This window comes from Oreochromis aureus, linkage group 9 (assembly GCF_013358895.1).
Source record: "Oreochromis aureus strain Israel breed Guangdong linkage group 9, ZZ_aureus, whole genome shotgun sequence".
Classification (NCBI taxonomy): domain Eukaryota; kingdom Metazoa; phylum Chordata; class Actinopteri; order Cichliformes; family Cichlidae; genus Oreochromis; species Oreochromis aureus.
In genome coordinates this window covers 13,882,204-13,896,527 of record NC_052950.1, presented here as the reverse complement: position 1 = coordinate 13,896,527, position 14,324 = coordinate 13,882,204, and the positions used below count along the sequence as shown (strand labels likewise).

The 14,324-nt window shown below is 39.5% G+C and overlaps 1 protein-coding gene across 3 annotated transcripts in view; it reads right to left on the bottom strand.

Annotated features, from left to right (window-relative positions):
- ctnnd2a (catenin (cadherin-associated protein), delta 2a) overlaps window positions 1-14,324 on the bottom strand; it is a 246,588-nt gene that overhangs the window by 105,014 nt on the left and 127,250 nt on the right. For all 3 annotated transcript variants that reach the window (XM_039617817.1, XM_039617816.1, XM_039617818.1), the window contains one exon: window positions 12,868-13,041. In XM_039617817.1, the coding sequence (XP_039473751.1) occupies window positions 12,868-13,041 (174 nt within the window). The remainder of the gene's footprint in view (window positions 1-12,867; window positions 13,042-14,324) is intronic.

Below are 14,324 nucleotides of genomic sequence, written 5' to 3'. Positions count from 1 at the left end.
CCAGACACACACACACACATGCACTTTCCACTAACACGTCTCACACCTAACGCTCTGGCAGCGTGAAATTGTGTTTGAGAGGAAATAAAAAGGCGGGTGTGTCTTTGTATTCCCTTGCATCGGCATAGAGTAAACAAATTGCGGCTGTGCTCCTGCTGGCAGATTAGCGACGGAAAGGGAAACTCTATTAGTCATTTGACACAGTGATACCTCTGCAATTAGCCAGTCGGCTGAGGGGCCGCCTCGCTTGATTTTATTTTCTTGGGCTGCTACAACTAGGAAAACCTTTCTGAATGCACAAGAGATGGAGGAAAGGGGAAGGGAGAGAGGGGGAAAACTAGGGGATAAAACCAGCACTTTAAGCTTTCCATATCCATCTAAACTTCTTATTCTTTCATCTCTGCTTCAGTTTCTTTTAAACTGTACTCTGGTCACTATCGTGTTTCCTGCATCAATTCCTTGCCCTTTTCTCTTTCGTCGCTTTTTTCCGAATTTTCCAGATCTATCACTCCCCGTCTTTACCTCCATCCCTCTTTTAGCTCGTGGATTTCTTCTGAAACCTCCCTTTTGATTTACTAACCTCTCCCTTTTACCATAGCTTACTCCTTCTCTCATTCCATTTTCGTCAGTCGTCTCCTCATCATCGTTTCATTTGATGTTTTGTGTTCCTCTTCTTCCCTAACAAGCGTCTGTCTTTCTCTTTCCTTCCCTCCCTTCACTGTCGTTCTAGTAGACTATGTGATCAGAGCTGAGGACATGTCCTTTCTCTCGACACGCTTCACTGCTCAGCACGATTACACAAAGCCCCATCAGTACAGTCTCTATCTCTCTCACATACACACGCTCACACAGACATCGCCGTCATCACACACACATGGATTACTAAATGTGCCAGTGATTGACTTAGACTGAACACGCATGCCTGTAACGCATCTTTTTCTAATGCTTTAAGGTCATTTAGCAACATGCACATGCAACCTTGCCTTCAGCAGCCATGGAAGAAGCACATTTCCAAAGATAAATACACACACACTCACACGGACACAAACACACACCCTGCTTGGATGTGAAGGAGAGTAAGGATTAGTTTCTCCCTCTGTTTATCCCTAGGAGAGCCTCCTGGCCAACACACAGCTCTTGATGTTCCTGAGCTCCTAAACACTGGAAGACCGACACCTCCCTACCCCTACCCCTACACACACACACACTCACAAGTGCTCTCCCTTGCACTTTCAGTATCAAGTATACAGCTTTTTATAGTGTTGAAGCTGTAGGATACTTGTTTCCATGACTAAAGGTGCCATGTCTTTCAAGAATCATGCTGGCTGGACACAGCAGGACTCCAGGATGCCGCTAATTGTTCGTGCTGTGAATGTACAAAGGTTAAAATGATAAAATAAGTGAATATTTTGTTTGTATTTATAGGTGATATACACCACTATACATGACATTCTTATAATCATAGTTGCAGAGGTTTGTAGGATGGGCTCCTAATTTATTGTAACTGCCATAAGAACTCAAATTTGCTCTGATGATAAACGAGTAGCTAGCTACTTTTCATTTAAACAACAGTTAGCATGTTGTAGCAGCTGAAAGACTGCTATACTAAAATTAAATATACAGTGATACCTCTGTCTAGGGTATTTAAAATGGCAGTTCATCCAAATTACTGAAGCTTTCTAGATGCTGAAAGGCTTCAGATAACAGTTCAAATAACTACTCCCATCCATTGCCCGCAGTGATTGTTTGTAAGATAAAATAGCGTAAGGCCACAGGCTGGTTCTGTTCTTGTTTCCTGAATCTTTTGAGACATGAGCCGCTGATTTAGAAAGTGAGCAATTTTTCAGTCACCTTTCCTTCATGCTTTGGCATCAGCAACTGCTGTGCTTTTAGCCTGTCCTATAGGCCTATTCTAACATCACTCATGTTCGTTAAAGATTACAGATTATTTTGATAATGAGAAAAATCTGACTTTAGGGTACTAGGATTAAGTGGAAGTGACAGAGTTAAAGATGGTAAGGTTTTCACTGGGAGTGACCAGGAGGGACAGGATTAGAAATGAGTCCACCCTTTGACAAAGGATGTTAAAGGTGGAACTACCAGGCAGGAGGAAAAGAGGAAGACCATGGAGGAAGTGAAGGAGGACAGAGAGTTGAGAGAGGGTTGGTGTGACATAAATGTTTGTGACTTCATGCATAAAGAAATGGACTGAGCAAACTTGTATTAAAATTTAACTACAAAATAGCTAGACTTCCAGTTTAACTGATCATGACTTACTTATTTCAATTTGACCAATATTAATAAGGTGGTAAGAGGGGCGGCTAAAAGAAGACGTACTAGATCATTGTCATAGACACTGCAATGATTATCATACCTTTGTGAGGATATTTAACAAGAACGTGTTATGGTAGGGAAAATACGTCAAAGTGCAATGCATACCACTTAAAAACAATAAACAATGGATCAATAAAACATAAAAAAGCATCAAACACATGTGATTTCATGAAGACAATCAGTGTAGTGTGGGCTGTGTTATCGCTGATGACAAAAAAATGTTTTTTTACAGTTATGAATAACTGCTGATAAAACTGAGAATATGCTAATCGCTACTGTAAGTGCAAACTGAGTAAGCATGTCACAGAAGCATGTGTGCAGCTTTGTGTTACTGTGCATGCATTGGGTTTGCAAGGACTGGCATTTTTGTGTTTGTATATACCTAAAAATGAGCACTTTTAACACATGTGTAGAGTGTTTTGTGAGTGGGCAACTACTTTGAGTTATATTTAGGAAATGCCATATGTCTTCCCGAAGGAAAGCATTTTGTGCTGATCTTGAGAGTTATCAGATGCTCTGAGCTTGTAATTAAAACTTTCTGAGACTTCAGCAAAACCTCACTGTAAATACTGTACAAGTTAAAGCTATGATAAAAGTCACCTGGATTCCACATATGGACTGAGCTTTTATCAACAGCATGTTCAACAGCGCTGTCGTTTATAGTTAAACGTACTGTAACAATTCAGTTTATCAGTCTGACAGGTCGTGCACATAATATTCATATGATAATCCTGAAAAAATAAATCCATTTTCACTTTTCTTTCTTCCTCACCTCCTTTTTTAAGTCCGTTTTTGTTTCCTTGGTTAATTAAACTGAGATTAGACATTGTCTTTCAAAAGAGAGCTGGCTGCAGTATGACAGGCTGGGCATTTAACCAGAACAAATGTTTTCGCAATGGAGTAAACATCACATTATAAGTAAGTGCAAATTCACACATCTTTCTTTACTGGTGTTGAAAAGGCAGTAGGTCCATTAACAATCCAGCAGGATCACGGGCCAAGCTGAAATTGATCTTGGCCAAACAGACCTAATCTAACCTGGCGACAGAGAAATCCTGCTGGAGTAACACAATAAAGTGACTGGGGAGAAGCCAGAAAGTTTAACAATACTGCAGCACTTTAATTTTATGCTACAAGGATTTATCAGGCAATAACTATTGTACTACACATTAGTAGGGGGTGTTGTGACCAGACTTTTGATTCAAGCCGGGACTGGGCATCTTCAATACAGCATCTATTCTGATACTTATTTGAGATCTAAATACTGTTGAAGTATTTAGATCACTAACATTAAGCAGATGATGTAAATGATAACAATCCACTGTTACAGTTGCGGGAACTACAAAGAAACTTATTCTAGTTAAGGCTGTACAGAGGTGGTGCTTCTTTTGCCTCATAAAAAACATTTGGGAGAGTCCAGACTGCAGGGACCACACAAAGCCAAACATAAGCAAGTTTTATTTTATCCTGTCATCAACTTACTTGTGGAAAAACTGTTAATTAGTGACAGCTGATATTGACCTTCCACCAGCAAAATGTGTTATTTTAAAAAAGTGAAAGTGATGATCATGCCTCTTGGATGTTCTGCACAGTTTGTTCAGACACTTTGATTCTCACTCTTAGATGCATGCTTCCAGGGTGGACCCTGGCTATCATTAAAAACAGCAGTGCTGCAATGCTAGCAGACTAAGGTGAATATGGAAGAGTTTAGTAACAAGCTTTGATCAGCTCTGATGACTTGTTTTAAATCGAAAGAGTTCTTAGTGTTTGTTTGGTTTTTGTTTTTTTGTTGTTAATTAGATTTTATTAATAATGACCATCATGTTTGAGTATAAGGATGTTCATAAGTGCACTTCGGACAGCTTAGTTTGCAAGCTGATCAATTACTTTGTCCTTGTATCATCAGATCTATGGCTGTACATCATGGACACTCAGGTGAAAAGAGGACCTGAGCTGTCAAATGATCACTACCTGGCAGTGAGTTGGATCACATGGCATGGGACGACGCAGGACAAGCCTGGCATAACCAAGAATATATTGCGAGTGCGTTGGGATTGCATGGCAGAGGCCCATGTCTGGGAGATTTTCCAGGTATCTTCCAGCCGCTTCCTATCCAAAGACTCCAAGAAGGCAAAGCACTTTGACAGTCAGAACCGGCTCTCTGGCTGGCTATGTAACATAAAAGGAATATATTATGCCCTCCTTAACAAATTAATGTAAGTCTTCCACATTCCCAGAATGTGTATTTCAAAATTTAGCTCAAAACACCCCATATAATTCTCCCTGTTGTAACTTTATAGCTTTTTTTCCTCACTCAAGAAAGATATACAACAAAGCACTGTTAGCTGAATTGACAAAAACCTAAAACCTCAATCACACCTAACAGTTTTCATTAAGGTGGTTATTCGTTTCTGGGTGCGCTTACATAAACAGGGACATCTGATAAACCAACTGTGTTCTGCCTGCCTCATTACATTATCTAGATTGTCAGGTAATGAAGTTCAATAAAGAATATGAAAAATAAAATGGCAAAAGGAAAGAGTGTTGCTGCAAATAAGGCAAGAGGGCAATGCTGCAGAAAATAGCTGTGCTGTGAATTCATGGGTTAATATATATTTATTTTACCACTCAGTGCTCTCTCAGCAAGGCAATTTATTTCATATATGACAGCTGCACATTAGAGTTATAAAACTTTAAACCTGATCCTCTTAAACATTGCCGGCTATTCAGTGCATTGAGATCTGATACAGTCCCATAGCCTAATGAAGAATGTATGAAACATCCTCCTCCAGTAGCAAATGACTGTTGCACTTTACAGCATGGTGTTGTTAAAAGATTCAGTGATAATGTGGCGTATCATAGCAGACTTCAAGACACAAATCGAAACATAACTTTCTTTGGATGGAGTATCTATTTAGCATAAGTAGGCCATGTTGAAATGAAGCCACCTTTGTGAACTTAAATTAAAAAAGCTACATAGTGGGCAAGTTAGTTAAGGTTAATAACTGTGAGTGTGGTCTTATAAGTAATTCTACAGTGTACACTCCTATTCACATTCCTAAAAATACAGGCAGCCCCCAGTGCCTCCCGTTAACCACCTAGTAGATACACGTAAGGTATAAATGTGAAAATTCTAGGTGGTTTTGAGAAAACTTGACCTCTGATCTCTGACCTTGAGGTCAAACTGATCCCAAGATTTTTGTAAAAGCACCTGTGGCATTGATTTAAAAATTCTTCTCGAGTTATCACATTCACAAACTTGGGTGTCTACGCTGCCCACCCGCCTGCTGGGTGGAGTGACGACAAGACCCCATCAGCTTTTGACAGCCGAGGGGTAAAAAGTTAATAAGCTGTTAACAGGTGTTTTTCGATAAGTGTCTTTATGTTTTTTACACCAACAGTCCTACCTGTATTACTGCATGTAAATAGTCATCATATAAGGACTTACAAATATCTAGTATCTATTATGAGGACATTATATTAAGTGTTACCCATCATACCAATTTTTGGTGTCTTTTTAAAAGGCCAAAAAATCTTTAAATCTTAAATATCCATTAAATAAGTTTGATTAAACACACATAAACACACAATTCAAGTGACTACTATAACAAGCCACACTGGGGAACTAAAGAATATATGCCAGATGAAACTGAGCTTTCCTTTCTCTTCTTTCTTTTCAGGGATCTGTCAGTTTCTCTGTTAAAGAGAAGCCCTAAAGTTCCCTTGCCTTGTGCTCAGGTCGAGATATACTCAGTAACAGTACTCTCTCTTCACTTCTTTGTATCCCCCCTCCTCTCTTGGGTTTCTTTCTCTCCCTCATCTCGCCTCTCCATCACTCTCTTGCTTCTATCCCCCTCATTAGGATGTCAGATCTCATTACAGAAGAAAAACAGCCGATTTAAAGGAGAAAGCAGATTGGTTTAATGGTTTGATGCAAATCCCTTCTCGTATTTTTTCCTTTCCTTTTACTGAGCATGTGTATGCGTGCAAATTCACACTGGAGAAAGGAACCAGTGCCACGGTGCTGCATATTCAAGCAAAAATAATCATGCTTTGTGAAAAACTTCATAACAAACAAACACACACACTTGCGCTTATGTAACAGACCAGAGTTGATCCCTTGTCCCAGGAACTGAATACATTTCAGTTCTGAAACCTAATGAGGAAAAAAAGTTTTGAACACTGCAGTATTTCCAGATAAGACTACAACAACGACACGAAATTAGTGTCTGTCATCCTTAAAAAGAGGAGCTAAGCTGAAAGGCACTACAGTCCATTAGACTAAAATTATGCCAAGAATTGAAAATACATGACATAAAATGGACATAGATATAAAGTGTTTTGGGGATATTTAAAATGCATAATGTTTATGTGAATAACACCACAGCAAAATATAGTGTAGAATATCAAGAAGAATTATTTGCCAAATGCAGTGCACTATCCACACTATCTGGTTAACACAAGACAAACTTTTATTATATACACGTAAGAAATTGGGAATGTGAGATTACAATTTTTACACTGACTGAAATTTTCTGTAAAATGTATTTAAAGTCCAAAAAAAGTATATTCACTGGTATTCATACAGCCTGGCAGCATTTGGTTGTCTGGATCCGCAAGCTGTTCAGAAAATATAACTTTGTTTTTACTGTGGCTTAGTGATTACTGATTGTCTGAATTTATATATCTGTCTTATAAAGATATGTTAGGGATAGATGTTAAAATATAAACCATCCCTTATCAACTGCAATAGATCAACCTTGAGAAATAACAGCTACACTGAATCCAGCCAGTCACCACCTGAGCTACATGGAGGCCTAATGTTAAGCTATTAAAGAGAAAAAGAGCCACAGTCATTCAGAGACACTGTTATTCCCAATGGTCAGAGTCATTAATACAAGTCAAGATTGCTTTTATGAGATAAAGAGGGGAAGTACAAAGACAAAAAAGTAAGCCCAAATGCAGAAGGAAAGGACGAAATGGTAGAAAACAAGGAGAGGTCAGAAAAAAGGAAAGAAAAAACAGACAATACGGGCATAAAACAACATGAGGTAAAGATTTACATTCTCCTCTTAATTAGTAGAAATGATAGATGAGACAGAGGAACCAAAAAAAAGTCAGAATGGTAAACATATTTGTAAAGAGAAAGGAAATCACTGCAAGCAGTAGGAGAGATCACAACATCATTAAGATAATGGAGAAAATGAGACTGATGTTACAGAAAAAGGAAGCGATTGTAAATTAAGACAGGAAAGCATAGTGACAAGTGAAGCGTAGGCTGATTTTAGAAACACAATCTCTTGTGGGAAAATATACCAGCATGTAGGTGTATCCATGTGCGCGCTGGAGAAGATGTGGCCATGCAGGAATAATCGTTTAAAATAGGCCGCATTAACCTGCAGCCCTCTGGGGCACTGGCCTGGTTTAATCCAAGAATGAAACACTACACATCACTGCCTGCACACATGCATGCAAAAACACGCAAATACACACTCATACTTGCTATACATAGCGTTGTGCTGTGTAGATGTAAAAATAATGAAGAGGCTGAGACAGTAGCAAATCACTGAAGAAGAGTGTGTAGATGTGAGAGATGTTTGATGAGGGGGTGACACATGCAGTGGAGGTTTAGTAAAAGCTTTTTTATTTTTCCTTCAGTTATATTAGCCACAGTGACAGTGCTGTTAATGCAACACTCACAGCAACAATTAATGTAGTGCTGAAATGAACTGAGCTAGAAGACTTGAGAGCTGTGGAAGCCAAGCAGACAGGTTTACCAATTACCAACATTTTAAACTCAACCTGAGTGAACTGTCAAAGTGTGCTGTCAAATAGCTGTCCGCTGTGCTGGGAGACAATGGCTTCCTGAGACTACAGGTCTGTTGGTTTACTGCGGCGTTGGACATAAAATAAGCCATCAGGCTAGCACAGTATTTTGAAAATCGACATCATTCTGGCAAAAGTTTGCCACAATGTAACTAACTTAGCCATAACTAACATTTTACCTTCTAAAATCATTTGAACTATAGATCTGAGCCCACCATATGTCCATTTTACTCGCTTCTTCTTCATGTCCTGTTTGTTCCTAATTCGTATTTCCTTTCATGTGTCTCTTTGAGATAAAACCGGCCCAGAAAACAGTAGCTATGAAAACAGCGCACGCAAAATTAGAGTCACTTAGATGGCTTTTGTTGTACCACGTCGCTCCTCTTCATAGTTAAGTGCCCAGTTAAATAATGCTATGCCCCCTGCTCTCAGCGAATATTGTGGGCTTCATTTGACTGCCTTGTTTAAATTGGCCCTAAATTAGACTGACACTGTGCACCACACACTGTAGACCTCTGACTACAACTTTGGAATTTTTGAAGTCAAATACCCACACAAAACTGTCTCTCTTTTCTTTTCAGCAAAGGGATGACTTATAGCATTAATTACATTGATCCATGCCAGCTTAATGAACCAATAATGTGAGCTTGCCATTGCCAAGAAAAGGCACTATGACATAATTAATGACTTACCGCTCACTATGTCAGCACAGCCCTTATCAGTTCATTATGTGCCATCACTCTATGCATTATGAATCCTTATTAGACAACCTCCTTTTCACTGCACATGCTATTCACACAAATTTCAAAATACGCTGTGTAAAGGCCAAGCTTTAATTCAATAGCCCTGAGACTTCAAGGTGCTGTTAATCTTCGGTGTGTTGTTCTTGCAGTGTAGGTACAAGGGCCAAGCGCAGCAGGGAAATATTTGTGCATGAGATAAAATATATGCTCTGATGAAGGATTTAGCTCCAACAATATCAGACAATCTATTAAAACACTGTATCATTGGAGAAGTGCATTGTAAACCTCCAGTGTTACAATTAAATGCACACGGTCTAATCCACAGTCTATTGATTTTCGTAGCTGCAGTGCAAATTTCCTTTGTGAGTTTTCTCATACCCATCTATTGAAACTACAAATACAAGGCGCAGTAAATTATAGATAACACTGGATTCTCTCTGTACACTTCTGAAGCACACTTGTTTAAATGATTTCTGCTTGCAAAGACAATGATATCACTGTATGAAGCGTTCTGAATTTCACTGATTGTAATCAAAGCAATATCCCACAAGAATATGAGCAAACCCAATGACCCAACTCTGAAATGTGCTTCAAAAGCTATGCTTGGTGCTTATGGAAGATGTTCATTCCTTTTAAGTGAGTGAAACTGATGAACTCAAACTCTGGTCTAGGGTGGCATATTTACTGTCATAATTCTGACCTGAATGCTAATGATAGCTATTAAGGATCGACTCGTTAAAGACATCGATGGAGCTGTGAATGCGGTTTGAGAGACTTGGGTGTTTTTGTGTGGATATGATACTGTAATGGGATTAACATGGTATACCTAAACCCACAATGAGATAAGCTCAATGAGGTCCTATTAAAAATACACTGCTGGCAACAATGGAGAGTGAAAGAGAATGTGACTGTGTGAGTTCGATAGTAAATGTATCCAACTGCAGTTCATTGCGAATAAAAAAAAGGGAAAAAAACATCCACACAGCCTATTGTGCTTCTAAAACACAAAAGGCTTGGCAATGCCTTTTTCTATGCCACTTACTCTTTATTTTTCATGAAGCATTATCTTCATTTGGCTCTAGAGTTGATAGAAATTCACTGTTCATCTAGACAACATACCATTCACTTTGTAGAAAAGAAAATTGGCACTGATAAGTGTTTATATATTCAGTGCATAGGTATCTCAGTTGTTCCTGACATTGGTTAACAAGTATTATTTTTGCTTGGTGACTGATTAAAAAAACTGGCATGGACAGATTTCCCTTTAGATACTAAAGAACACACATTTTGTCTCCTTACAAAAGTTACTTGCAGCACATTTTTGCATGTTTATGTTAGACATGACGCATTATTTGCCTAGTGTCTGGTGGAAAAATAATGGATATCATAAACTATTCCAGGACAAATTCTTATATTTTAAACTATGGAAAAGCTGTTGAAGTTCCACTTTATATTTAAGACATATATGGGTTCATATTCCTGAGCAGAAACACACCAACAGGCTTAAAAATGCAAACTCAAGGACTGTTCTTTGTTGTGGAACCATCTCGGCCTTGCTCAAATACGGACATGCATTCTGAGACACACTAGTATTTAAGGAGAATTTTTAGGTATCTATACGTGTAGTATGTATTTTTCTGAGAGCTTTTTACTTTTACTGTAGCTAAAGTTATCTCTACAATATATATTTCTACTTTCAAGTCCTTAGATTTTCAAATTAGGCCAGTTACCTCACATTAAATGACTCTTTCATACAAGAAAGAGTGCCATCCGTGAACAATTTACCATGGCGTCAAGCAAAGCACAGTGCAATGCTGGAGTGCAGTCTTTGCATGACCAATAGAAATGAGGAATGACATGGAGTGGGTACATATTATACACATACACATCAGTGGGTGCGGAAAGAAAAAAGACATACACAGATTGCACAACACATATTTGGGACCTTCACTTAGCCCAGCAGGCAGAGCAGTGAATGTAACTCTCTTTGTGAAAGGGCCTTAATACATTAAATTGATTTGAACCTAAATCAATTGGAACAATAACACATAAAAGACAATCATATTGGCTTATCCATCACCGGAGCCTAATGCTAGTTAAAAACAATGAAAGAGGGAAAAGCCATAATTTATGTATAATTTATAGTCGTACACTCAAGGGTTTAAGTAGGTCAGAACTATCAGAAAAGTGCTTTTAGTGCAGATTTCCACAAGTTTTGGTTACATTACTAAAGCATGAGAAGAGTGAGAGTGATCATGATGGAAATAGCATGGAAGGTAATTTTAAATGCAACATTTCTAACAGCTCAGAGAATATCAGCAGAAGCTGAGCTCTAAACTGATCACCAACTGGCTGAGTTGGATCAGGTGGAAGGGGAAGTTAGTGGGCAGGCCTGGCACAGCCAAATGTATTATGATGGTGTGGTGGGAGCATCTAACAGATCTTAAATTCCTACCTCCGGCAGAAGTTTGACAGCATTCCGAGGGAGACTCGGGAGACTGAGTCTACCACGTGGATCATGTTCTGCACCTTTATTGCTGAGGTGACCTGTGGCCACAGGGTAGTTGATCTGTTTCATGGTTTTAATGTCTGAACCAGATGGTGGATGGTGGCGAAGAGAGCAGTCAAGCTGAAGACTGGGTCCTATTGAGCTTGGTTAGCCTGTGGGACTCTGGAGGCAGGTAACGAGCGCGGCGTGGCTCTGACTCCAGCAAAAATTCAGGTGTGGGAGGAGTTTGGTGAGGCCATGTAACAAGACTTTTGGTCTGCCTCAAAACAGTTCTCGCAAACCGTCAGATGCCTCAAGAGGAGGAAGCAGTGGTCTGCTCGCATTAGGTACAGTGGGAGTGGGGTGCTGCTGAATTCAAGTGAGTATATAATCAGGTGGTGGATGGAATACTTAGAGGATCTTGTCAATCCCACTGACACAGTCTGAGTCTGGGAACGAGACGGATAACTCAGATTGAGGTATCTGACTATTTGACTACACTTTGGTAGTCTAAGGATCTTGCCTCTGCTTTTAGTGGATGATATAATTCTGTTCACATTATCAGGTGGTGGCTTCCAGGTTAGTTTAGTGTTAAACAGCGGAATTGACAAGTAGCATCTCCAAGTTTGAGAGAAGGTGGAAATGCCCACTCTCGGTCAGGCACAAGTTATAATTATAATATGACATCAGGTTTAACCTATAAGGAACTATTTCTTTGCTTTTGTACTATAGGTATATCTCACAGAAGTTGAATCAGTAATTCAACTCACGTCAACTTCAGCCTGTTTTTTACCTACTGAAGACAAAATTAAGGCCAGAGAGCCACACAAACAAGCCCAGTACCTAACCAATAAGAACGAGACCCTCTGTGGATTGGCCAGCTGCTTTTCTGAATCTCCCTCCAAAACATTTCAGATAAAAAGCTTGCCACTGAAATGCAATGTTGTGCTTTTCCAAAAGCCAGCATCTTGATTTACCCTTAACCAGTTGATCTTTAACACTAGACCTATGTGTGGCTGTAACTTTTTCTCTTTCTCCTACTCAGCAGCTTTTCCAAGGCTATGTGACTATAGCACACTTCCTTTCTGCTGAACAGGTGAATATTAGAAAATCTAAATCTAAAACAGTTTTAAATTACACCTCTTACCAGCTGGTTACAGTCACCATCAAGGTCAAAACTTGGATTTTTTTTACCTACCTTTACTCCTTCACTAAATGTTTTTTGCCTCTGTAAGTCTAATTTGTGTATTACTGTTGTATCATACACTTTATAGAGAAAGTGGTTGCCCTTGTTTTCCATAACATACTCTTAGTCACTTGTCAGAGATGACTTTTTTGCCACCTGAGTTCATTTACCTTAAGCACAGTTTCAGAGTTCAGGGCTTAAACTCTAAAATGTCTAAGCCACACAAAGTAGAAACAAAACAAAACATGAAACTGCATTGATGATACAATTTGATGCGATGCCTGCCTTACCTGTGTTGTTGCGGTAGGGCCCTGAGTCCGGGCACTGGCTCTGGCTAAGGCTTCTCATGGGGCCCTTGTTGTGATAGACACGTTCTTCATAGATCGGATCTATGTGGTGCTCTGGGGACCCCAGAGGCCGAAGGGGCTCTTGACTATGCTGACTACTGTAGGAGCCACGAGAACCTAGAGTGAAGAAAGAGGAAGTAAAAAGCTGTGAGTACAACACAGTGAAAAAGGAATGACAAAGTGAAAGGTAGAAAATGAGGAAAGAAGAGGAGCAGGTTAGAAATAAAAAGGATGGAGAGGGTTGAGTAAGAAGTATCTGACATGTGAAAAGAGCGGTAAAATAAAGACATAAATGTGGATATGGTATTTAAACAAAAGGAAAATAAAGAAGCATATGCAGCAACAAGTCTATTTGAATTTTAGAACTGTCCATTGCCATTCTTCACCTACGCTGATGTAGACTAGTGTTGTGGGATAATTAGGACGCAGTGCACAAAGTCGTTCTGAGCAACTAAGGGTTTGGTAGTGTGTGTTCGTCTGTCTGTGTTTGTACGACTGGTAAGGAAGTGAGAGAGTTATAGTTCAAGCAAATCAAAAGCAGAGAAAAAAAAATAGAGACATATGCAGCAACAAATGAGATAAGAAGAAATATACAGATTGAGAGAGACAGAAAACAGGGAGTGATGCCTCTGCATTTAATTTTTTTTAATCTCCATGGAACACATTGCTGTTCGTCAGCTATAAAATAATGAGATGCAACCCCCCCCCCCTCTCTCCTTTGCTCTGTGTTTGGCAGGAGTCCCACAGAAAAAACATGGCAAGGAGACATTGACAGCAGGCATTTGTTCATTACACAGCAGAACAAATGTAAGGCAAGGGGCCTCCCAGTGAAGACAAGGAGACCCAAAATTAAAATTAGGCAAGGGTAGAAAAGTAGCAAATTGGGGGAATATGAAGACAAGTCAGGAGGATTTAGGTGACATGGCGCGAGATAGAAATGGAAAGACATAAATAGTCATACATACACTGAGTTAGAAAGCTATGAGTGACTGAGATGGTCCAGTGGAGCTAATGTCATATCATATTACAATAGTTTTCAGTGCACTGGAAGTCGCGTGCCAAGAAAGTTACACGGGATGACGGGCCAGCGCATGAAGATTCAAACCTCCCTGTGAATCCATCATCAAGTTAACACAGTCAAATACCTCAATCTGTCAGGTTATATCAGAAATCAATGCATATTAATAGACTTTGCCATCTAAGTAGGATTAAATATATGCAGCACACCGAAGAATGAACAATAACCTATTATCCTATTTCTTTACTATTATGGCAGATGATAAACCGCTGTTGCACCTCAACTCTGCCCTTTCAGCTGTGTGGTTAACTGACTGGCCTGTTAACCTCCTGAGCCTATCAAAGGTTGGCTGCATCCCTTCATAGTCTACTGGCCAGCTGGT